This window comes from Protopterus annectens, chromosome 8.part0, assembly GCF_019279795.1.
Source record: "Protopterus annectens isolate FY-2018-M chromosome 8.part0, PAN1.0, whole genome shotgun sequence".
Lineage (NCBI taxonomy): Eukaryota > Metazoa > Chordata > Ceratodontiformes > Protopteridae > Protopterus > Protopterus annectens.
Window position 1 is genome coordinate 258578707 of NC_056741.1, and position 26201 is coordinate 258604907.

The 26201-nt window shown below is 43.9% G+C and overlaps 1 protein-coding gene across 2 annotated transcripts in view; it reads left to right on the forward strand.

The window, feature by feature from the left end:
* DENND4B (DENN domain containing 4B) overlaps positions 1–26201 on the forward strand; it is a 2518380-nt gene that overhangs the window by 596543 nt on the left and 1895636 nt on the right. For both annotated transcript variants that reach the window (XM_044079736.1, XM_044079737.1), the window contains one exon: positions 19924–20068. In XM_044079736.1, coding sequence (XP_043935671.1) covers positions 19924–20068 — 145 coding nt within the window. The remainder of the gene's footprint in view (positions 1–19923; positions 20069–26201) is intronic.

The window sequence follows — 26201 nt, forward strand, 5'->3', positions numbered from 1 at the left end:
TCTCCAAATGGAAATGAGATTCTATCTGTTGTCTTGAAAATAATGATCCCTCTTTTAGGTGTGGGGGGGGGTGCAGCAGTTTTTATCCTACTTACGTGAGCTTCTCAAAACTGGACTTGCCTATTTCTCTGCAAAGACTCACTTGTCTGCGACTTTGGTCTGCATGCCACTTAATCCCCTTTTGCTCTCAAGAGTCCAAGTCGAGCAGTTTCCAAAGAGCATCCTGTTAAATTCACCTTGGAGAGCTGTTCCACCCCAACTCCCTGGATATCATAAAGCGTCTTCTGCATCGTACTTTTCTGGTGGCCCTTACTTTGCCAGAAGGGTTTCTTAGCTTCAAGCCTTTATAGCTACCCCTCCTTTGTTCATTTCCCAGAAGGATAATCTCTGTCTCTTAAGACTAACCCTTCTTTCATGCCCAAGGTTTTCATAGTATTCTCTGTCAGGCTAAACATTTACCTACCTCCTTTCCAAACTCAAAGAACAAAAGTGAGAAGGTTCTGCAGTACCTTGATGTGACAGACAGCTCTGACTCTACCTTAATAAGACTAAAGACGCTAGGAAAATGGCCAGGCTTTTTGTTTCCTTCCAGGAAGATAAGTTGGGCAGTCCAGTCTTAAAACAGACAGTTTCCATTTACTTCTCAAAATCCATTTCCTTTTGTTATTCCTACCATGACCAGTCGTTATTCTCCTGTTAAAGTACATTCTTGTACAGCAGTGTCCTCCTCTGGTGCTTTCTTCAAGAGCATTGACTCCGTAGCCATTCTGGAAGCACCCGCCTGGTCCTCTGTACGCACCACCTCAAAACACTACAGAGTAGATTCATTTTCTTTAGATTGGCCGTCTGTTTTTAATTCTGTAGTACTTGGGTTGGTAGACAGTTCTTCTGTCTCTGGTCCATCCACCCTATACAACTTCTAAGCTTTGGGAGCCACACAATAGTATTGAAGTACTGAAACTGTGATTTAAGGAAGAAAATAGTACTGTTGAGGAAGAACTTAATATAACAATAGCTGTCATACTGATCACAGTTGCTGTATTGCATCCCTTCCTCTGTCCCCCTTGCCATTTATAATTCTCTTTATGCACCTTGTGGACAGAAGAGGAAACCGTTCCTTCTTTCCTTTTAACTAACCTTGTTTTTCTGTATTCGCTCAAGCTTTTCCAAGGTCTTCTGGCTTTATATATTCTGAGGATTTTACGCTTCCTATGTCTGCTTGTGTGTCCCTACATCCAGTGGCTTAGTCATACACCGGATGTACAAACATATGGAAGGTTTTTGGCTTTGGTACATTGGCTTACATAAGACAATCCAGTAGTATTGGAATACAGCAACACTGATGTGGGGCAACTGCTGCTATGGTGTGTTCTTACATAACTATACTTTACACTGGCCCTTTAAGAGTTTCTGTTTTTACCATGGATAGTACAAATCAACCTGATGATCAGTGTGTAGCTATTCTGAAAGCCTCAAACTTCTTATTTTAAAAATAATCTATAAAGTTGTAAGGAACTCGATTTAAAAAAATGATGCCCTTGAATACATGAAACCTGACATTTAGAGAGAACTTGTCTTTTTTTTCCCATTTTTTCCTTGTGGCAGATCATATGTAATATAAATCTTGAAAAATTTCCACTGAAGAATAGAATATGATTTTGCTAATTTTAAAATAGAATGAGGGTCTTGCTAGATTAGGAGTTTAAAAGGAATGTGAAATGGAGTGTAGGTCAGTCACGAGTCATACAAGATGTGCATTTTGAATTGTTAATTCTTTGGAATTTTGATAATTTAACAAACTGATGGGAATATGATGAACTTTTTTGCTAATTGTCATTTTTTTAAGATGGGCATATATCCAAGTAGAATTCCTCTCTTCTCTGTTTGCATAACCTTGTTCTGAAACAAAAAGGTTCCTTTAAAAATTAGATAATTTCTTTCATGCAGTGAAAAAAAAAAAAAAAAAAAAAAAAACTGCTGTTGTAGTAATTAAGAAATGCTTTTCAGATGAAGTTTTCATTTTTGATTCTGTAGGATAAAAGTCATCACTAATGAATGATCCAAGTTTTTTTCCATGGTATCCCTAATAGTAACTTGAGATAGTGTTAAGTCTTTCAAAGTACCTTAGAATCTGTTTCAAAATTAAGGTGCTTGACTTTTTATTCTTTTATTGTTGAATCACCCATATGAGTGAATTGTACAAGACACATGTACTGCGGTGGTGGTGCTGCAGTAGCGTTGTCGCCTCACAGTGAGACGTTGTCCTGTTCGATTCTCAGCTAGAGCGTCTTCTGTGTGGAGACATGCGTGAATGGGCGTACCTTCATTGAAGGTTGTGTGTCAGAGTTGGCAACTCGGCACGTAAAAATCTAGTGCCAATCATTAGTGGACCGGAGTTCTGCTGTGGCGAATGCTAACAGGGAAAAGCCAAAAGACGCAACAACAAGTACAAGACACATGGAGTGGAGTAAAGCCTTAGAGTCAGTGTCTCCATAATAGCCAATTTCATGCTATAAGTAGCAAAAAGTGCAGTAAGGCTTTTAGTCCAAGAGGTGCTCAACTATTTTACTAGTATGTATATAAAATTAGGTACTCAAAGCATTTCTTTTGCAGTTAAATAAGCATATTGTTGAAGAGAGGAACACAGACGTCTCACTACTTACAAATCCCTGCCATCTTGTAAAGTCTACAGCCAATAGTGAAATTAATTGTAGAGTACTCGGCACTAAGAATGCCAGCAAAGCTATTACCTATATGATAAGAGCACCTACAAGGCAGAAATTAAGTTGGTCGCCTAGTGCTGTGGTTATTTACCCATCTGGAGTGTTTGTCAGGTTTGGCAGACTTCTTTTTTTGTTGTCTAGCAGTGACCTTGTAGGAATTCCTTGTTATCCGGAGCTTATTTTAGAAGGCAAATGAAAGTCCTTCCATAGCAACATCTTGCACTTGGCTTTTGTGTATGGTATGTAGTCTTGGTCACTCTGAAAGTCATAGTCAACTGTACTGCAAACCAGGACATATTACAAAAGATATAGAAACATTGAAGCATTTTAGTGAGATGAAAATAATCTCTCTACTGATATTTTTAGCTATGCCTCTACTAGATCACATTTGTTAATTGCTTAGAAATAAGTTAGGTACATAGTAAAAGTAATGTATTTCGGCTTTTCCACCATAGCGGAACTCTGGTCCGCTAATGATTGGCAGTGGATTCTTATGGTGCCGAGTTGCCAGCCCGACGCCCAACCTTCAAAGAAGGCACACCCATTCATGCAAGCACCTACCTGCATGTCTTTATACGTCACTCGACCACTGGGAAGACTTGCAGACTCAACACAGAAGGTGCTCCAGCCGAGAATCAAATGGGAGAACCTCTTGCTGTGAGGCGACAACATAGTAATCTGATGTCCCTTTTCATTCTTCCTAACAAATGGGATTAGATCCGACCCACAGATCCAGCACAGCAGCATACAGAAGATTTCAGATCCAATTCTTGAGCTCCTCCCTCCCCCCATATTGCTCTGTTCTCTCCTCAACTCCCATTTGCCGCCATTGTGGTAAGATGGAGGCTGCTATTTGTCGAGTGCTGTAAAAAGTTTTTCATTGTTGTATCTCAATTTCTCTCTAAAACCTCTACCCCCTTTTTCGTAAAATTAGTAGCTGGTCTGTTTCCCCCCTCTGTAGTTTTTGTTGGGGTTAGTGTCTTTTTTCCCTTTTTTTTTCCCCCTCCAGTTAACTTTTTTCTTGTAGCATTGGTACCATTAGTGGCACAACTCTTTATCCTTGTTTGGTAGTCTTTTTGTCCCTCTCCTAGCTTCTTGTATTAAAAAAAAAAAAAAAGTTTTTGAAAAATACTCTTGTTTGCTGTTAAAAATTTCTTGCAGGTTACAGTGCTTTTCCTTTTGTGAATGTCAGAAAAACCTACTGGCTTCAAAAAGTGTTCTTGTGGGCATAAGATCCCAAACTTGGATGCCCACAAGAAGTGCGTCTGTTGCTTGGGAGCTGAACATCTTGACTGTCTTTGCCCTATTTGCACCACCTTTAATATACGGGCTTTGTCAGACATTTGCAATAAATTAATATTAAAAGGCTTGCTACCTGCTTCTGTTCTGTGGATCACCCCGCTTCCAAAGCACCTAAACAAGTTTCCTCTGACTCAAGGAAGAGATCTCCTCAGAAGTCCTCAGGGGTTAGAAAGGTTTAGAATGATTTTGGATCTGAACCATATGGGGCCATCGTCTGATCCAAAGTCTTCAGCAGATCTCAAAGGGTCAGCTGCTCTTATTTCCCCTTTACCTTCTACCTCTTTCTTGGATCCTAAGTCATTGGATCTGATATCCAGTTCAGCATGCAAAAGTCGTACTTCACAGTATGCTCTGAAGCCGGTTTCTCCTTCCCTACCCACTCAACTTTTCAGACTCTGAGGAAACATTCTAGACATTCATCCAGAAGGTCTTCTAGGAGTTTGACAGAGGTGGATATGGATAGGATGATGCAGAAATTTCTCAGAGCTCGGGTCCAGATGGTCCTGCCAGCTCTGTCCTCTCATGGATCTAGGAGTGCCCCTGCTAAGCCCATTCTTTCTCTGATCTGATTTGTGGCTTTGAAATCCCAGGATATGAGATTTCTCAAGAGGTTCAGCTTCAGATCCAAGGAAAGTACCCTCTTCATCTCTGTCCCTGACCGGTTCTGCCCTGATACCCTTATATCAGAGTGCGTCTCGGATCCAAGAGGTTGGCATTCGGTCTTAGGGGTTGGGTTAGACCCTGACATTGTCAGATCCATCCCTTCGTCTTGGAGCCTTGGCCCCAGACAGCTTGGATCTGCTTCTCCCCATGAGGCTCAGACCCGGGGGTGGCCCCAACCTTCATTCCTCAGCGGTTTTGGCTTCGGGGAGGAGGGGAGAGGTTTCCTTGGTCTGTCAGGATTCACTGTGGTAAAAAGAGCTTTTTATCTGCACAAAGAACTGTCCTCTTTTCTCAGATCCCTCCCATCTCCATTCTTTGGTTCCAAGCTCTGAGCCCATCTGATCTGTTTTACATGGACAGCCAGTTCTGGGAAGTCTCCAGACAGTTTCTGTAGAGGTATTTCCCCCCTCTTCTGATATCTGTCCCAAACTCCCCACTGAGGAGGTCACTCAGAAGAAGGTTTGTATGAGTAGATTCATAGTCTCACCCATGGAGTCTAATGGAAGACACTGATTTTGATGAGGGAAAAGGATCCCCCAGATTGTTATCCGATGACATCTCCTTTGGAGGTATCCTCGAAATCCTCAAACAGAAGGGTAGCTGGTCTTCCCAGTCTTCTTTTGCAGTAGAATCATTGATTCTGGAGGCTTTCAGTTCTGGACCATCTGTCTTGGGTGACCCCACCCCCCCATGAGTGACCCCCCGTGGATGAACTTATTGACTTGGTTTTCCACCAGGCTTGGAAGGAACTGGGCACTGTCGATCCTGTCCCCAAGTGCCCAGACAAATTTCTGGTTCCTTTTGCGGATAGACCCTACTGGAGCAAGGGAGTCTCAGCTGATGCTGTTGTGGGGGAGGCAGCCACTGAGGAGGAGGTAGGTGAGCAAAACTCCTCTGTCCATCCAACGGACAGGGAATCGAGAGCGATGGACAGATTTGGAAAGCAAGTGTACGCCTTCGTGAGTGTACACCTCAGCTGCGTTCACACTGAAGTCATTAAATTACTTAGCACACTTCACTTGGCTAGAGAGAGATTTGATGAAGGAACTATCAAATACTGTTTCAGAGTCCATTCTGCAGAGGATCTCAAACAGATTTCCTTGCAACTGGCCATTCTGCTGTCCATTTCTAATGCATCAGTGAAGCTCATCTCCAGTGCAGTGGAAGATGCCTCACAAGTAGCCAGTTCAGGCATAGTCATTAGGGGACATTCTTGGATGCGGCTATGCGATTTTGCAGAGCCTTTCAAAACATCCTTTGTCAGTGCCCCTTTTGATAGCACTTCCTTGTTTGGGCCATCAGTTAGACATGCTTAACCACAGCGAACAAGAAGGGAAGACTGTCTGCCATAGGAATGAAGTTTTCTACCCTTTAACAGTGGTAAGAAGATGTGGCTCTGAAAATCTCCGGGACTTTCCAGGATTCACATGGGGATAATTCCTCCAGTGGCAGAGGAAGAAATTTTAATGGAAGACTTCATCTTAGAAGCAGAGGGGGCCTGTAGAATCAGGGATTCAGAAATTCCTTCTCCAATGGGACCTATCAGAGCTGCAAAAGCACTAACCAATTGTCCACCTCTGGTGGCAGTCAGGGGTCATTTCTGTTTGCACCTAGACTAGATGCCTGAACAGATATCACAAAAAATTCATGGGTGCTAAGAATCATGTCCAGAGGTTACTACATACCATTTTCTCTTCCTCCTCCTGTTCAAAAGAGGAAACTTTCCGATGTTCCACCCAGTCAGATGCAAGGTGCAGCACCAGAAATACAAAAGCTGCTCCAGAAAGAAGTCATCCAGGAGGTCCCACCTGACCAGATAAGATTCAGAACTTACTCCTGCTTCTTTTTAGCGCCGAAGAAAGCAGGGGACCCAAGACCCATTTTGGATGTAATCAGCTTAAACCAGTACGTAAAGAAGACAAAGTTCCGAATGGTTACGGTTCAGTCCATTCTGCCTCTGGTGCACAAGGATGATTGGATGTACTCTATAGATCTCCAGGATGTGTACTTTCACATAAAAATAGGCGTTCCAAGAGACATCTATGCTTTCGACTGGGAGTCTATCTTTACCAGTTTAGAGTACTGCCTTTTGGACTCACCACAGCCCTCAGGGTGTTTACCAAATGCATGGCAATTGTGGCAGCTCACTTGAGACTCAAGGGATTCCAGGTGTTTTCATATCTCGATGACTGGCTTCTCACCACCCCATCCAAGCATCAACTTCTACAAGCCAGAGACTACTTGCTCCAGGTTTCCAACACCTTAGGCATTTCAAAAAACAGATACCAGTTTGAACCTAGTCCCAGTACAGACCCTGGAATTTATAGAAACTCTGTTGAATACTATGGCTAAGGTGGTGTCCTTATTTCTGCATTAAATCATATCCTTGAGTCATCAAGTTCGGCCTTTTACTATCTCACCCATCTGCTCCAGCATGATTAGTACTAGAAGCTCTTGGGTCAATGTCAGCTGCCATACTTGTAGTTTCTCCAGCAAGAATCTTTGTGAAACCTTCACTGGATCTTGGCGGTACAGTGAACCATACACTATCAGCCCCTATCATTTCCTCATAAGACTCCCCCCCCCCCCCCCCAATCTGCAAACTTCATATTTATTCTGACCATTTTCTGAGCAGACAGTTTATCCTTCCACCTCCAGTTGCCACAGTGAACATGGACTCTTACCAACTGGAGTGGTTAGGGGGGCATTTCTTGGGAAAGATGATCCAAGGCACGTGGTCCCCTCTGGAGACCAAGTTGCATATCAACATTCTAGAGATGAGCGCAATCCTAACATTGCAAGCATTTCAGGACATTCTCCCTCTAGGGACTATTGCAGTTAAAACAGACAACAGGTCATTGTTCTGGTACATTAACAAGCAAGGAAGAACTCAATCTTATCCCTTGTGCATAGAGGCCATGAGGGTTTGGGAATGTGCGATTGCTTCATACTGCTTTCTCATTGCAACGCACATTCCTGAGAAAACCAGTGCACTAGTAAGACAGACTCAGCAGGTCCATTTGAATGCCTCAAGAGTGGTCTCGCAATCAATCAGTAGCAAATATGATCTTCAGCTGCTGTGGCCGGCCTTCCTGCGACCTATTTACTTCACCCCTAAACAACAAGTATTTTGCTCTGATCCCTTCTCCAGGGGAGTCACCAAGAGAAGCTATGATTCATGATTGGGCCCCCAGGTCTCCTGTTTGCTTACCCTTCTCTTTCTCCAGTTCCAAAGTTCTTACAGAAAGCAAGCAGGCTCAAGAGTTAAGTCATCCTCATTGTCCCCTTCTGGCCTCGACAGGTATGGTTCCCCTTTTTCACGTCTCATTTGAGATACCCTCCATGGGTACTCGAAACCCACTCAGGATCTCCTGTCCCATCCATCAAGGAATTCAACACCCCAATCTCCACGCACTCAAACTGACCGCATACTCTTGTAGAATGTGCAATTTACCCAATTACAGTTACTCAGTCTGTCAAAGCTATTCCAAGGCCTGCAAGATGACCTTTCTTAAAAATTTCCTTTCATTCATAGCAGCCAGTAGTGAAATTAATTGTTGCAAACTGTTCTCTGCTTTTTCCCCCTCTCTTTTTTGGTATTGTGAGCTGCTGTAGAAGAACTGCCTAACAGGTGTCAGATGTCCTTCAAGAATGCAACTGCAGTCATTACATATGGGTTGTCCTGCCTCAGGCAGCCCTCGGTCGGCCGAATTCCAAAGTCTGGGTCTGGCGTCGGCTGGTGTCACCTCCTCTCCGACGTCACAACGGCTGGAGTATAAAGGCATCGGCCGACGCCATCTTCTTCAGTCTTTCTTGCCGCACAGTGCCCGAAGCAGAAGCAGTTCGCAAGTGCCAGTCGGTCAGCTCCTGTGTTTTCAGTACCGAAGTCATCTAAAAGCTAAGTACCCCGTTGGGGAACATTTTTTCTTGCCTCAGCCGATGTCAGAACAAATTGAGCAGCCAAGTGGAAGAGATTCAGCATCTGGAATGCCAACAGGGGTCAGGACACAACATTACTGAGTATACCTCGGATATTAGAATACTTGGCAGAAATGTTTCATACTGGACTCTCATACTCTTCTATAAAGATTCACGCCTCAGCAATCTCAGCAAACTACAATTGTGACCCACCACTGTTTTCACATCCTTTGCTAAGACAGTTCCTAAGAGGGATAAAGAATATCAAACCTCCCAGAAAACAGCCAGTACCTGCATGGGACCTCAATTTAGTTTTGGAAAAATTAACTCTTCCTCCTTTTGAGCCAGCAGCAACTTCAGAAATGCAATTTCTATCATGGAAAACGTTTTTTCTTTTGGCAGTCACATCTGCAAGAAGAGTCTCGGAGATACAGGCACTCATGGCAGTGCCTCCCTTCCTCATTTTTCATCAGGACAGAGTTTCTCTAAGAACCAATCCTACATTCATGCCAAAAGTTATTTCCAGGGTGTCTCTAAATCAAGCTATTCACCTGCCTACCTTCTTCCCCAATCCTCAAAATAGGGGGGAAAAACTGCTGCATACTTTGGACATACACAGGCAACTATGTTACTACTTGGACAGAACTAAGGCCACCAGAATGTCTGACCAACTATTTGTGGCCTATGCTGCTGGAGTACAAGGAAAAGCAATCTCCAAACAAACAATTTCAAAATGGATTGGACACTGCATCAGATTCTGCTACTCTTTCCATGGAAAAGGTGTGCCAGACAATATTAGGCCACATTCCACCAGAGCTATAGCCACATCCACAGCTTTCCTAAGAGGAGTGGCAACAAAGGACATTTTAGAGGCTGCTACATGGAGCTCCGTGCATACATTTACCAAGCACTACAACCTGCCCTTATACTCCAGATCCCGAGCAGGCTTTGCTTCAGCAGTCCTGCAGGGCATTTTAGCTACACCATCCCTCTCTTAGTTCCATCCATCCCCAGCTTGGCTATGGTATTCAACCCATATGTTATGACTGCATTTGCATTCTTGAAGGACATAGTACAGTTTTGTACCTACCATAAATGTAGATGTCCGATAGATATGCAACTGCAGTCGGATTTTCCCACCCTCCTACCCCTCTGCAACTTTCTTTATGGGTCCCTACCCCTATTCCTATTAGCTGGGGGTATCTCCTATGGTGTATCTGTTTATTACTGTTGTGCATGTCTGGAATTTTTTATCCATTCACCAAATTTAGCCTTCCTAGGAGGGCACCTGGCATCTGGGGCAAGAAACACTGAAGAAGATGGCGTCGGCCGATGCCTTTATACTCCAGCCGTTGTGACGTCGGAGAGGAGGCGACACCAGCTGACGGTGGACCCAGGCTTTGGAATTCGGCCGACTGAGGGCTGCCTGAGGCAGGACAACCCATATGTTATGACTGCAGTTGCATATCTATCGGACATCTACATTTATGGTAGGTACAAAACTGTACTTTTGTTTAAAAGGTCATCATTCTGAGCACTGACCAGTGCTGCAGAAGAGCTCATGTCACCAGCTGTGTACTATTACACTCTTGCTAGTGATGACTGATGTCATGAGATAAACCCCTGCACAAGGTCTCAAAAGCTGCTGCAACTCTTACAGAATTGCCAAAGTCTACTTTCATCAAGTGTGCAAGCACTTCTTTTGCAGAGGTCTATTGTTTGTTTTACTTCCTTTGCCATACTCTTTTTTTAGATTCTGTGCCCATGTGGAGTCTGTACTTAGTGTTATATCTGTCTGACATTTGTCCCTAAGACTGTATACAGCCATCTGTCATCCCTTTCTATTTTTTTTTAAAATCATTGTCTGGCCAAATCCACCCACCCTGAAGTTCAGCTGCCACTTAAAGCATGTACTGAACCTGCTGCTGCCCAGCCTCCATTGAATGTCTCTCTGGGATTGGATGAAGAACCTGAGGACCAGCCTGTGCCGAAGCCTGTTCCCTCTGCCACAACTCAGTTGCAGGCATACACAGAACTACCTGTTCACATGTCTTCTGAAGATGTGCATGCAGATGGTGCAGATGTAGAGGGGGGACCATGTCTGATTATATCTAAAGGGACTAGGAGGGTTTCCCTGTGTGTTAGTTAGGGAAAAGGCACCTCATACTTTCATGGTCCCTAAAAGGGACCTGAACTCCTAGATGTATCAAGGTAGATGTTCCTTTAAAAAAGAATTAGAAAATCAAACGTGGCTACAGTGGCTAAGAATCTTTACAGAGAGTGGCAGGACTTTACTTAGAAGTTGTTTAATACCCTTATTGCTCTGAAATCCTTACAGGGAGTATCTGTCCCTATTGCTGCTCTCTGGTCTTCTTCCCAGTCTGTGACCTAAGGATTCTGATTCCTCTGATGAAGAGTTGGACTCTGTTGAAGAATCTTTAGTGTATCCCTCACAGATGCACTCTCCTTTGGCTCTAGGATCTGATGAGGATTTTGTCCCAACACTCCTTTTGAGGAATTATCTTCTGGGGATGCAGTGGTTCATATGATTGACACACTCTGGAGTATCTGGTCCTTCTCCTACCTTGTAAACTCCACTGGTAGATTCAGCAGATTTCCCTAAAAGCAGGTCTGCCTTTTCAGGTTCCTCTCCCTGCTCAGGAGCTGTACATGGATACTTCCGATCAAGGTTGTGAAACTTTCTTCAACAACCTGAAACTTCGGGGTCTTTGGAAACATTACAGCTGTCAGACCATATCAGTATCAGAGATGAGAGCTTTAATTCTAGCTCTTCAGTCCTTTCACTTCCTTTGGGTTCCAGGTCCTCTGAAGGTTTTTACAGACAATACCATAGTCATGTGGTACATCAGCAAGCAAGAGGACACAAAATCATACCTTCTTTGCAAGGTGGCTCTTCAGGCTTGGAATTTTGCTATCCACCGTCACCGGGTTCTTCGGGTGGTTTACATCCCTTCAGAGCACAATCTAGTGGCAGACTCTTTCAGCAGGTCCAGGACAAATCCTTGTGAATAGATGCTTCACAGGTAGGAATTTCTGGACATTGTACATCAGTGGATACTCTTTTGGTAGATATTTTTGCCTCCCCTTTGAACAGATGATTCCCTAGTTCTCTGCCAGAATTCCAAGTTCTTTGGCTTGGAGAGTAGACGCCATGTCCTTTTCTTTTAAGAGGATGTTTCTGTATGCCTATCCTCCTCTTCCAGTACTTAACAGATTCTTGTACAAGATCATGTGGGAGTCACCCAAAATCTTGTTGGTGACTCCTTGCCAGGGGCCTTAGTCACAAGTTAACTCACGGGATGGACCTTCTCACACAAGACCAGGGATTGTTCATTCACCCTCACTTGTCCACACTTCTGATACTTTGGGTGATAGGGTTTTAATTCCTTTCAGGCTCCAGTATTCTGAACATATACTTTGGATTTTGCAGGAGGCCTGAATGCCCACTAGAAAATCTTGTATGGCTAAATGGAAGAGATTTTCTTTTTGGTGTCTCAAGCTTGACTGAGACACTTTTTTCTGGGGGGGAGGGGGGGTCCCTATGGCCCTTTCTTTTTGTGAGTTGCTCAGTGCTGGTTTGGCATATTTTACTGTTAAAGTTTGTCAGCCATTTCTGCCTGTCCACACCGGAGTCCACCTTTGGCTTCTAGTTTTGAAGTCAAATTGCTAGAAGGCGTCCTTCATATCCGGCATCTATGAAAGCCTGTTCCTCCTCCTCCTGGAGACCTTAATTTTGTTCTTAAAAAATTGACTCCATCCTCTTTTGAGCCTGCTTTATCTTCCTTGCAGGATTATCCTTGGAAAACTGTATTGTTGGTAGAGGAGGTTTCTGCACTGCAAACTGTCATGAAAATTCCTCCTTTTTTGTCTTTTCATCTTTATATCAGTTCTTATTTTATGCCCAAGGTGGTTAATTTGTTCTTGAATCAGTCCACTCATCTTCCCTCTTTTTTCTTTCTCCACGGACTTTGTAGTGAGAGGGCATTGCACACCTTTGCTTTATATAGACAGCTCTGTTATTACTTGGATAAGACAAAACAAATCAGAAAAATCTGAGCAGCTTTGTTTCCTTTCATGCCAGGAAATTTGGTTTGGCAATGACTAAGCAAATCATCTCTTCCTGGGTTTCTAAAGGCATTTATTTTTGTTATTCTTTTCATGGCAAGCAGCTTTCCTGTTCTGTTCATGCTCATTCTACCAAGGCAGTAGCCTCTTCTGGTGCTTTTTAAGAGTTTGGATACTAGTTCTATTTTGGAAGCTGTTGCTTGGTCCTATGTTCACACTTTTACCAAACATTCTAAGTTGGATGATATTTCCAGGGCTGTCCTTCATGGGTTTGTGGAGGGCTGTTCTCTGCCTTTATCCTCCCATACTTTTTGTACTCTTTGAAGAGTAAAGAATATTACAACAGTGATACAGAAGGACATAGTACAGTTGTGTAATGTCTTACCTTAACAGTATATATCCTATTTATCATTGTTGCAGAATTCTGTCCCTCCATCTTTGCCCCCTTTTATTTTCTGTTTCCCTACTTCTGGCAGAGGGGGGCCCTACAACTGAGAAAGCATCCTTGTCTCCTACTGATTCCCTTCTTGAATGTGCATGTTGCCTCTCTGAGATTGCTCCAGTTCTTCTGGAGTACTTCACTTCTGAGGATTAGGCATCTATATGTCACATATGCCTTACACCTTGTATAGTGAACATACATCTGAAGTACAATGCCTGAAAGGTGTAAAGGCTCTGGTGTACTGGCCAGATGTTAGGCTATCCTCGCTGGATATCCCAAGAGTAAAGAAAATTGCAGCACTGATAAATAGGATATTTATTGTTTGTGTAAGATCTTATACAGTTGTTCTTTCTCCCTTTCCTTTGAATTGTGAATGCAAGTGTTATACTTAGAAGTATAACCTACCCTTCAAGTCCTCACTCTTTCTTCATTTATCTGACTCACCCTAATAAGTGATGGTATAAAAAGCTTCATACCACTCAGAATCGCAGGCATCGGTGATCATTATGCAGAAGTGTATGCAAATGCCCTGTACAAGTGACTGCATAGACTCTGCTGTACCTGACTAGATCAAAACCAGGTCTTCCCATAAAAACAAGCCACCGTAGTGAACCTCAAGTATAAACAGATTATATGACAATAGGATGAAACTCTGGTCTAAAAGCAAGAGGGATATCACTCTGCAGAGGACGAGTTCCTTCTTAATCCCAAATAAGAAAATCAGAAATCTTGTTAAGCAAATTATGAAAGTAAAATTGCATCCCTAGCCAAGGATAATCATAAGGCATTCTTTAACTACGTCCAAAAGTATAAAAATGGAATGCCCAGCTGTGTGCTAATCTGGTTGGAGATGGGATCAAACTACACTGGAAGATATCACCAACCTGCTAGGTGACTGATTCAGTGCAAACTCCACCCCCCATCCCCACCTACCACATCCCAAAGCATACCTGACACCAGTCATCTGCCTAGTGTCTCTAGAGAGCATGGCGTCTCTGCGCTTGCCAAGGCCAAAAATATTGCCTCAGTGGGACCAGGTAATATCCCAGGTTGTTTACTAAACAATCTAAAACCAGACTTAGCGGACCCATGTGATCTCTTTCATCATAGCTTGAGAACTCCCTATGTTCCTGCAGAATGGAGAACAGCAACAGTAATCCCCCTGCACAGAGGTGGGGCCATTAACTGACCCTGGGAACTACAGACCTGTAAGTCCAACCAGCCTCATCTGCAAAGCCATGAAAAGAATCATTATGGATCTTATCAACAAGGACATAGGTGACCTTCAAATGCTGGACCCAACCCAGTTTGGCATCATTAAGGGTAGATCATACTTATTAAACCTGGTGGACTTCTTTGAGAAAGTCACCAAAGCCATGGACGAAGGTAAGACTGTGCACACTGCCTATCTCATCCATGCCAAGGCTTTCAACACAATTCCCCATTCTGGTATCATTGAGAAACCCTCCCAGATAGGGATTAATCCTTATGTTACTAGATGGGTAACCAGTTGGCTCACCAGCAGAACACACACTGTCAAAACGGGTGACTCCACCTCCAGCAGTAGACTAGTCACCAGTGAGTACTACAGGGATCTGTGCTAGGCCCCTTACTATTTGGCATCTTGTTTCTCAGATGTCCAGGCCAAAGTAGACAATCTTTGGCTTGCCAAGTTCGCTGATGATTGCAAACTTGGAGCAGTCATTGAGTCCCCCCAATGATGTCAGCATATTACAAGAAGGACTAATACCAACAAGTGATTGGTGCCAAAGCCATGGTCTAAAACTATATGCAAAAAAATGCATTATTATTCCCTTTGGCAAAATAGAATTCACTACAAATTACAATATTGACAGTGCCCCACTTGAGTTCCAACCCAGTGGTGCGAGTCTTGGGAACACTGATTGATGTCAGTCTGACCTTTGACCACCAAGTTGCCACAGTGGTAAGAAAAGCCTTCTATGTAGTGCACCTCATAAGCAAGGGCATAGCATCCAGGTCAAGGGATGTTCTAACTCCACTGTACCTGACCCTTATCAGACCACTAATAGAGTGTAATGCACTCTCTTGCATGTATCTCACCAGACACCTGCAGCAGCTGGAGAGACCTCAGAGGTTTCTCACTAAGAAAATACAGACACTCCAAACCATGACTTACATGGACAGGCTGACAGCCCTGTCACTTTACTCTATATTATAGGCTGCTGAGAGGGGACTTGTGCCTGGCCTATAGGGCAATCGCCAACCCTGCCCTAATGGAAATGCTGCACATCTGCAAGCCAAGTGGCATAAGAGTTGCGCTCTCTCTAGGAATTTCAGCCTAATTTGTGACCTTAACAGATCATGCTGGAGAAACAGCTATGTCTCCCAGAGACTGATGCTTCTCTGGAATAGACTTCCTGCTCATGTAAAACAGAGCTCCTCAGTGACCCTGTTCAAATGCAATCTAGATAATTTGATGGGAGTCTATAAATTTGCCCTGGGGTGGCACCAATGTCTCTCATGGACAGGAGTAGCCAGTGTTTGATCACATACCCGATCTGCGCATAAATTAGTTCTGTGAACTGCCCAAAAAGAACAAATGGGGGATACTAGGGATTAACATGGCTAGACTTGTATAGGCGCTAGGGGTGCTAGCGTAGTAACCTCGTATGAATGTACGAACCTTGTTTTTTACTGTTTTTGTGCCTAAAACTGCTTTTATGTTTTAGTTTTTTTTTTTTTTTTTTAATTGTTCTGTTTATTTTTTAATCAAGCTCGATTAAGCAAAAATGCCTCTGATCAAGAATGAACTGAGAGGAGCTGTCTGGTTAGGTGACTTGCTTAAAGTTACACATAGACAAGTAAAAATTTAAGAAATTGGCGATCGTGTAGATTGACACACTGGCTTTGTTTGCACTGGCATTGGGGGGGTGACTATGTAGTGTTGATTTGATTGACATCCCAGTGTGGCTGTCAGTTAAGAGTGGTAGTTTTACTTGAAAGGTCAGCCTTTTCTACAAAAAGCCACAAACTATGTACAGCCTGGTGTGTCAACACAGTTGCCCCAAATACTTAGTCCTTTCTTTTTATTTGCTTTATTAAGTTAATTAAAATTAATTGCTTTTGCAAACTGTATACAGAATGTTTATTTTTCATCTTGAATTTTAACTTTTTTTTTTTTAATGGCATCCTGTGAGATTAAAGATCCGTTGACACTTGCTCCACTGTTAACCTGTGCAGATATAAGCATTTTTACAGTATTACTAAAGTATAATTTTTTTCAACTCCTCTTTCTGCTGCTCCAAAGTACTGTCGTGTGAGGTCCAGTAACAGAGTTATGATTATTGACCTTTTGTGTGCCCATGCGAGATTTAACTGGCTGCTCTGATTACTTTTTCTATTCAAAGAACTTGTGTTTCAACAGATATGCTAGTTTTACTCCCTTCAGTCACCTTGCTAAGTCCACCACTTTCACTCCCAGGTAGTTTTCAAGTGGAATAGTGTAGAATGCTTTTGTAGATGACCACCCAACGTAAGTTTGTACAGTTTATAGTTTGCTTGTGTAGACTTTGAAGTGTAGAAAATTGTGTAAGGATCATGCCACACAGCTCCCCCTTTACACTGGATTGTACTTCAGCATTGTATTTCTGTAAGAATTCCAGACATATTCCTCAAAACTTGCTATCTATTAACTTTTTTTAAATTTTTCTCTTGTCTTAGAGAAAATTGTTACTTAATATGAACCTTTTGTCCCTTGTCATTTTTAGATTTCCCACTGTTTTTTGAGCTGAATGGTTGGGAACTAAGATGTTTCGGATACTGGATGCAAAGCTTTAAATTTTCGTTACATTCATAATTAAAATATTGGTAGCTACATGTGTGATGAATTGACCTAGAATGCTAATCACACAACTTCTACCAGCCACATTAACCACAGCCCGTATCCTTGTAACTTATTACCAGTTCACTGCACGTGCAGGTAGTGCCTTTTAAGTGGGCAGCTGCCATTCTGTGCCATGTCAGCCACTTGAAAGTGCACGTCACACGAGGTGGCGCTTACCACTGTGCATCCCAGTGTGTCTTAATGCAACCAATCACCAAGACATTTACAGGATAAAGCATTTTGTATCCTGTATGATCCTTCCTTTTTTTTTCTTTGTTTGGAACGTAGTTCCTGCCCCTTGGGTACCTTGGGGTAGATGCTACTTAATCAGAATTTTAACTTCAGTAGTTATGTAAATTAAACCCAGTAGACGTAATTGCCTGTTCTTGGGTTTAAGAATGGTGGGGTCTTTCTGATTAACTGTGACTTATTTTGTCATACATTTTGCAAGTAGTAGTTGTGAGGATCAAACCTGGACTTGACAGTATGTAGTTGTTTTTGCAGGAAATTGTTTTAACACACTGTGCCATACTGTCAGCCAATTTCGTGGTGCTTTCACAAGAAACATGTTTTTTGGAGTGTATTATTAAAAAAAAAAATTCTTGAATGTAAATTGCGTTACCTTAAACTAGAAAATATGGATGAGAGAACTATTTGGTGCCTGTCTACCCTAGCTTGACTGTGCTTCATGAGTGATTTTGGTAATTGTATGGGTCCACTAGCCAAGGATAACATGCTTTTGTACCCCAAACCTCAGGGATCAGACCTTAGACTGCTCCTTTTACTTCTCAGAAGTCAAGGCCAATGTCAGTGGTCTCTGGCTGACAAAATTTGCAGATGATTGCAAATTAGGAGCTATCATTGAATCTCACACTGACACAAATGTTCTCCAGGAGGGGCTTGCACAGGCAAACAGCTGATGTCAGAACCATGGACTAAAACTAAATGCCAAGAAATGCATGATAGTATCCTTTGGGAAGTCATCCATCCCTGGTAACTATCACATTGACATAACACTCGTTAGAGTTGACCCAGTAACAAATGTCAAGTCAGGGACTTAGGGACACACACAGTAATCTAGCCTTTGACCATCATGTGTCTACAGTGGTGAGGAACTCATTCTGTATTGCATCTAGGTATGGCATCTAAGTCCAAGGAAGTCATTGTTCCACTGTATTCGGCATTCATCGGACCTATCATTGAGTACAATGCCCCCTTTGGTATGTACCTAACCAGGCATATCCAACAAGTGCAACGTCCACAGAGGTTCCTGACAAAAATAATACAGGGCGTAAGTAAAATGTCCTATGCAGACTGCCTCAAGGCCCTATCCTTGTATTCTGTCTCCTACCGGCTTTTGAGGGAAGAACTATGCCTGCCATACATAGCATTGTCGGACCCCACTCTGGACCTCCTGCATATCTACAAAACAAACAGCACCGGAATTACCCGTTCTGAAGACTTAAACCTTGCCTGTGGTATAAATAGGTCCTGCTGGAGCGGTAGGTATGTATCCCAGAGACTACCCCATCTATTTAACAGGCTTCCCATCCATGTGAAGCAGAGTTTCTCCCTAACCCAATTCAAGTGCAGCTTGGACAATTGGATGGGAAACCGGAAATTCATCCCTGGTTTGGCACCTATGTCTCTAATGGACATAGATAACCTGTAATGGTTCATCTCCCAAACCCTTCCTTACACTTACCAAGGGAATCAGAACTTGTCAGAGATTTGGGTTGTATAGCTAGGCTTAAAAAGGTCCTTGTGGTCATTAGCCTGATAAACACCTTTAAGCCTGTGAACCTGAGCCATGTCTGTGGCACACAAAAAAAGAGAGAGAACAGTAAATGCTGGCAAGCATGATTTTTTTTTCATTTTGTTTTATTCATTTGCTACCTCTGCAAATGAAATAGTCCATTTTGGACCACTTTCAGTCATGATTCAATATATATGAGCAAATTAGAGTAGCCAGTGAGCTGGCATGTTTTTGAAGGTGGGGAGGAACTTGTAATACCCAGAAGAATCCTATGCAATCAGTTGAATATACAGATTCCACAGTGTGACCAGAAGTAAGAATTGAACTTGCACCCTAAAGCTGTTAAGGTGAAGAACACTGTGCTACCCGCAAGGAAGCCATGTTACTGGGAAGAGAGACTAAGGTGTATGGCATGATGTGTTCAGTTCTTGACGCCATACTACCATATGGAATGGATATCAGATGGATTTTTGATGGTGCAGCAGGCTACCAAAAAGTTGTGGAGATGATGGGGATGTGGAGCATGGGGATGTTGGTTATAAGTATGAATGATATGTAACAGGAGGCTTGACATAGATGCTGCTCATCACCAAGGTCTGGTTGGTTGAGTTAAAGGATCAGAGGAAATTATGTCACTGGTAGTTGTGTGCGAGACCAAAGAGATGGTGATGAGACCCTGAAATGCATTGCTTAAGGGGTATGTGAAGTATAGCACTTCAGGGGCAGAGGTTGGTAGTGACTTGGTTCAACAGCTGCATAGTCAGTTTTAATTGTTTGGTGGACTTGGGTCTTTGTCCATTGACATGTGCATACATGTGCAAGAACAAAAATCAGGTATGTTGTAATGAAAAATATTAACATAGTGGAGGTAAGATATTTTGAGTTTGAGATAATTTGAAAAAAAGGACCAAGAAATGCAGGCGCTGAGATGGAGAGAGGAATCATGTATGTTAAGATTGTATCAAGTTTAGAAGCAAATTATCACATCCAGAAGGCTGGTAGTCTAGCTAGTCTTAAGGCTTGCTTTGTCTTGAAATACTCTTATTTAGTGTTTTAATTTTGGCTAACTTGATAAATAAATGACTCATTTTTGCATTATGTATATTTCATTTTATGTAAATGAAATGCATACTAGTACATGCTGAATTTCTCTCTTTTGTTGTACTAGTGGTGCAAGTTTTGTTACACTGCTTCAAAATTTGGGACCCGAGAATGCATCAACACTCCTGTATGGAGTCCTAACAGAACAAAAATTGCTGATCCACTCTCTTCGTCCAGATGTGCTCACCAGTGTCTGTGAGGCTCTCGTTTCTGTAAGTGGTTTATTTTGAATATTCAGTAAAGTTAACTTATTTGGAGCTAGCATCATGAGTTTTATAACAATGCAGTGTTTTACATGTAACTCTCAGAATCGTCCATTCTGCAGAGGGTGTGTGTGTGTTTTGTAAGTGCAAAGCAGGTGTTTGAAGCTTAATATTGTAGGTAATCAAATATTTTAGTATATGTCCTTGTATCAGTATTCAGCAGTGAGAGTCGCAGTTAACCTGATGTCCTACTTGGAGGAGTTTGGAAATAGTGGTAACTCCAGATGTGAGAGTGTTCAATCTCGCCTTTGTTCTTACACATGGGTTCGGAGCCGATCCTCGGCTCCGTGCCGGCCGACTGCAAGCTCTGCATCGAGAAGAAGCTCGAGGACATCTAATACCCACAATCCCCCTCTGCCTTTACCTCAGATCTAGTTTGCCGCTGCTGCATACGCATCGTTGGAGACTAGCTCGAGGCTGTACAGATAAGATTTTTATCTGTTCTGTTTAATTTTCAGAGTATTTTATCTAGTTACTTAAAGTGTAAGAGTAGGTGTGTGAGTCATTAGGAATTCTCGATATTTAGAATAGTTAACTGTGTTAACTTTCGAGTTTAGAGTTTTTCGGGGCCTACCCCTTCTTGGCTTGTGACTAGATACTTGTTATAGTCTTGCCTTTAGGCAGTTCAAGGATTTGACAATTTGACTAAAAGCTTGTTTTAGTTAGTATCAAGCAGACACTTATTACCGGATTTGACACTTACTGGATTGGACTTTTTTTCTGGACTGGACTGACTTTTCTTTTTTCAATATGTCTGAAAAGATGAAGTCTGGCTTTAAACGTTGTCAGTGTGGCCAAAAAATGTCGGTCACAGACAACCACAGTTCCTGTGTCTACTGTCTTGGCCCTCTCCACTTACAGGAGGACTGCTCTATTTGTCACTCTTTTAGTGGGAGGGTCATGACAGATAGGCGCAGGAAACTGATGGATAGAGGATTGCTGAAACCCTCTTTCCAGGAGGCTCTGGATGCTTCAGACCAGGCATCCAAGTCTTCGAAGGGGTCGAAGGCGTCGGAGCCAAAGTCATCGGCTCCGAGCTCTTCGAGTCTAGTTAGATCACCGGTTCCACAGACTTCGGGGCCGAGTGTTCAACTGTTGGCAGTTCCCGAGCCTCGAGTCTTGGAACCGGTGACGGAGCTCCCTCCACCGACTCTGCTGAGGTCGGCGCCGTCTTCGATCCCTTCGACTCGTTCTTCTAGAGCCCTTTCCGACACCGACGTGGACCGTGTGGTGCAGAAACTTATGGAGCATACGGCCCTGTCCAAGCTTGTTTCAGTCTCCTCTCAGTTGATGTCGAGACTTGAAGGCCTGCCACTATCTCCATCTGTTCCTCCTCCGAGACCTGTTCAGTCTTCGGAGCCGGAAGATGCTGACCTGATGATTGTGGAGCCCTCGGTGCCAGAACCGTCTTTTTCTCGGTCGGCACCGTTTACCTCGACTCCATCCGATCCGGCACCGAGTCTCGGGCCGAAGATCTGTCCTTGGTTCGGGACCGAGAGTCGGACCGATGTTTCGGTTCCGACTCTCCTCTCGGGCCTCGCACGGATCGATTCGGTTCCATCCTCGGGTCGGTGCCTTCGGCTCCTGTTTCGGGATTCTTCCCATTTCTTCGGAACCGGGAGATACCTCGACTCGGGACCCGGGGCCTTCGACCTCATGAGGAAGGTGTTGTCTACTCAGACAACCACATCAGCAGGTACAGCTTCTCCTCCCGCAAAGGACCGTTATCCTCCTCTGCACCCACGGCCACGCCCAAGCGCCGGGCACCAGTGTCTCAGCCACCCCTGGAGGGTGCCCCTCTTCCTCGGAGGCTTCTTCGGATGCTCCCCACGAAGAAGTTCCTAGGAAAAGACTGTGTAAGAGGAGACACTTGGATTCTCCACAAGAATCCTTGACATCTGATACTGACTTAGATGAGTCAGAAGGGTCCCTAAGTCACCTTCAGAGGATGTCTCTTTGCTGACATCTTGGAGATCCGTAAACAGAGAGGTGACTGGCAAGCCCTCCCCCCTTCTGAGGATGAGTCAGTTTTGCTGAAGGCATTTGGTGCCCGTCCTTCCTCCTCCTGGGTCACTCCGCCCTTTGATGAGTTAATGGAATTAATTGCTTGAAGGGCGTGGGAGAATCCTGACACGGTGGAACCTGTCCCTAGGAAGCCAAATAAGTACATCACGGCACCACAGGACAAAGCTTACCTTACCAAAGGAGTTCCGTAGACGCCATGGTGGTGGCAGCGCCACGAAAAGGAGATGTCTGAGTCTTCCTCATCTGTCCATCCGCCTAACAAAGATTCTAGGACCATGGACAGATACGGGAAGCGCATTTTCAGTTCAGCGGCTTTCTATGCGTTCCCTGAACTATTTGACCCATTTTACACGTTTACAGAGGGATCTAGTCAAAGAGTTGGGAGATAACCTCCAGGGTGCTACAGATGCCGCTGTCTCAGAGAAAGTTACAGCGCATCTCAACACCCTTACGTCCATTGTGAACTCGTCCATGAGGCTGATATCCTATGCAGCCGAAGGATCGAGTAGGGCAGCGGCTTCAGCGATTGCTCTTCGTAGGCAATCCTGGATGCGCTTATGTTCGTTTGCGGAAGCCTTCAAGTCTTCCTTTACTAACGCCCCATTTGATGGAGCCACACTCTTTGGCCCTAAAGTAAAGGAGACCCTTACCCGGTGTGAACAGGAGGGAAAGACTCTGTCTGCTGTCGGAGTCCGTTTTTCCACCCCTTCCAGACCGTACCCCAAAGGGCAACGTGGTGGGAAAATGTGGTTTTGAAAACCCCAAGGGTCTTTTCCAAACACACAGGGTGATGCGCCCTCTAGAGGCAGAGGAGGGGGCAGAGGTGGAAGACGCCGCCCTGGCGGCAGAGGGGGTCCGCAAAACCAAGGTGACAGGGATAACCTCCCTGGCAAACCTTTTCAGCACTCCTGAGAGGAGGCCCGACTGTCCTGCTCTGGAGGCAGTCGGGGGTCGCTTAGCTTTATACCCTCAGGCCTGGCAAAACCTTTCTTCAGACAATTGGGTAAAAAGCATTGTTACCAGAGGTTACAAAATCCCGTTTCTATCCACCCCATTCCAAAGAGAAAACTCCCAGATGTACCACCCCATCTGCGAGACCCAGCAGCTACAGAAATTTCAAAGCTGCTAGAAAAAAGTCATCCAACCAGTCCCAGCGGACCAAATAGGATTCGAACTTACTCAAGGTTCTTTTTAGTTCCAAAGAAAACAGGGGACTGGAGGCCAATTCTGGACCTAAGTCATCTCAACACCTTTGTCAAGAAGGAAAAGTTCCGAATGGTCACGCTTCAATCGATCCTTCCATTCTTACGGAAGGACGACTGGATGTGCTCAATAGATCTGAAGGATGCATACTACCACATCAAAATGGCCAGGGTGTCCAGAGATCACTTGCGCTTCCGGCTGGGAGCCAGTCACTATCAGTTTCGAGCCCTGCCCTTTGGTCTGACCACAGCCCCGAGGGTCTTCACCAAATGCATGGCAGTGGTAGCGTCTCATCTGAGGCGCCTAGGATTCCAGGTGTTTACGTAACTGGACGACTGGCACCTGGCTGCCACCACCAGGCGACAACTGATACATGCCAGGGATTACTACCTACAACTTTGTACACACCTTGGCATTTCAGTAAATTTGAAAAATCTTTGCTACAGCCATCACAGCATATCTTATTCATAGGAGCGGAATTAGATAGCGTCAGTTAGTTCTAAAACTTCCGACAGAAAGAATAGTAGCACTTCAATTCAACATTTCCCTTCTGCTATCGTCCAGAAAATCCCCAGCAAAATTGTTCTGAAAGTTCTGGGTCTCATGGCAGCTTCTCTCATAGCAATACCATTGGGAAGACTGCACATGAGAGTGCTACAATGGCTTCTATTTGCACAATGGTCATTCCAACAACTTCCTCTGACTCACGAAATATTGATAACGAAAACATGCAAATCACACCTAAGGTGGTGGTTACAGACTTGCAACCTATCCGGCGGAAGACCATTTGTGCTACCCACACCGTCAGCAACGATAACCACGGACGCTTCCCTGATAGGGTGGGGGGGCATCTTTCAGGGACAGACAGCCCAAGGCGAATGGACCAATCTGGAGTACAATCTGCACATCAATGTTCTGGAGTTGAGGGCAGTGTTCTTCGCGTTGCAACACTTTGCTCCCCTTCTTCCTCCAGGGACCATTGCAGTTCAGACAGACAACATGTCAGTAGTCTGGTACATAAACAAGCAAGGGGTAACCAGGTCTTACCAACTATGCAGAGAGGCCATGAGAATTTGGCAATGGGCAGAGTCCACCGGTCGCTTTCTGATCGCAACGCACATCCCGGGGTCATCCAACGTCATAGCCGACAGGCTGAGCAGGGCAATACTATTGCCTCACGAGTGGTCCCTCAAACAGTCAGTTCCGGAAAGGATTTTTCGCAAATGGGGCCAGGCTAGCTGCGATCTGTTTGCGTCTCCAATGAACGCCAAATGCAGGAGCTACTTTGCCCTATTACCCTCCAGGGAAGTCCCCAGGGACGCGCTGGTGCACGATTGGCCCCGGGTCTCCTATATGCTTTTCCTCCATTTCCCTGATTGCAAAGTTTCTACAGAAAGCAAACAACCTTCAGAGGACTATAATTCTCATTGCTCCGTTCTGGCCTCGTCAAATTTGGTTTCCCTTTCTATTGCATCACCATTCGGGGACCTTGGATGCTGGACCCAGAGCCAGATCTACTGACTCATTCGTCAGGAGTTCCTCACCCATCTCTGGAATCTCTCCATCTAGCAGCTTGGCTGCTCCGCTTCCCTTTTTAGCCAGGTCAATTCCCCTTACATCGGCGGTTCAGGATATTTTGGTAGCTTCTCATAAAGTTTCCACTACAAAGACTTACACCAGTAAATGGAAACGTTTTGTCTTCTGGGCGGAGTCACATCAGTTGGACCCTGTTACAGCTCCGTTAAACAAGGTTTTAGAATTCCTGACTGAATTATTTCATGAAGGAGCTTCCCCGGCTACTTTAAGAGTACAGTTAGCTGCCATTTCTAACTATCACATAGAAGAATGTGGTGCGCCTATTATGGCTCATAGACTTTGTAAAGCCTTTTTAAAAGGTTCCTTTCATATCAGACCACCAGTCAGAAGTCCGACGTCACCGTGGAATTTAAATTTGTTGCTTTCTAAATTAATGTTGCCACCCTTTGAACCAGCTTCAAGTTGCACGTTGAAATTTTTATCATGGAAAACATTATTTCTAGTGGCCATTACATCTGCTAGACGAGTGTCTGAGCTTCAGGCCCTTTCAGTCAAACATCCTTATTTAATATTTCATTCTGACAGAGTATCCCTACGCACTAATCCATCCTTTCTTCCCAAAGTTTGTTCCTCTAGTAATATCAATCAGTCCATTGAATTACCCACCTTCTTTAAAACCACTCTAATAAATTGGAGTATATGTTGCACAAACTAGACGTCCATAGACAACTCAGATTTTATTTGGATAGAACAAAAGATCACAGGAAATCTGATCAACTATTTGTAGCTTTTGCTGACAGCAGAAAGGGTCTTGCAGTTACAAAACAAACTCTTTCTAAATGGCTAACTGACTGTATCACATATGTTTATGAAGCCTCTGACCAAACTTTATCTGCAAAACCCAGAGGACATTCTACCAGGTCAGTGTCTACATCTTTGGCTCACGCAGCTCGCTTACCTTTAGACACAATTTGTGCGGCTGCTACTTGGGCTAAACCACATACATTTATCTCTCATTACAAAGTGGACAGGGTTTCTAGGGATAGGGCAACCTTTGGTTCCACTGTGCTCAAGAACGTTCTCCCTTGAGTTCCTCAGGATCATGGAGCTAGGGACGCTACCCATGTGTAAGAACAAAGGCGAGATTGAACACTCTCACATAAAGAAGTTATGTCCTTACCATAACGTTCCATGTGGAGTGTTCATCTCGCCTTGGTTATTACACTCCCACCCTTCCCACCCTTAGGAAGAACGTTCGATTTGGTGCCTGGTCTGGAGTATTCTCCTTCTGCTGTTGCAGTATTACTGTTACTATCAT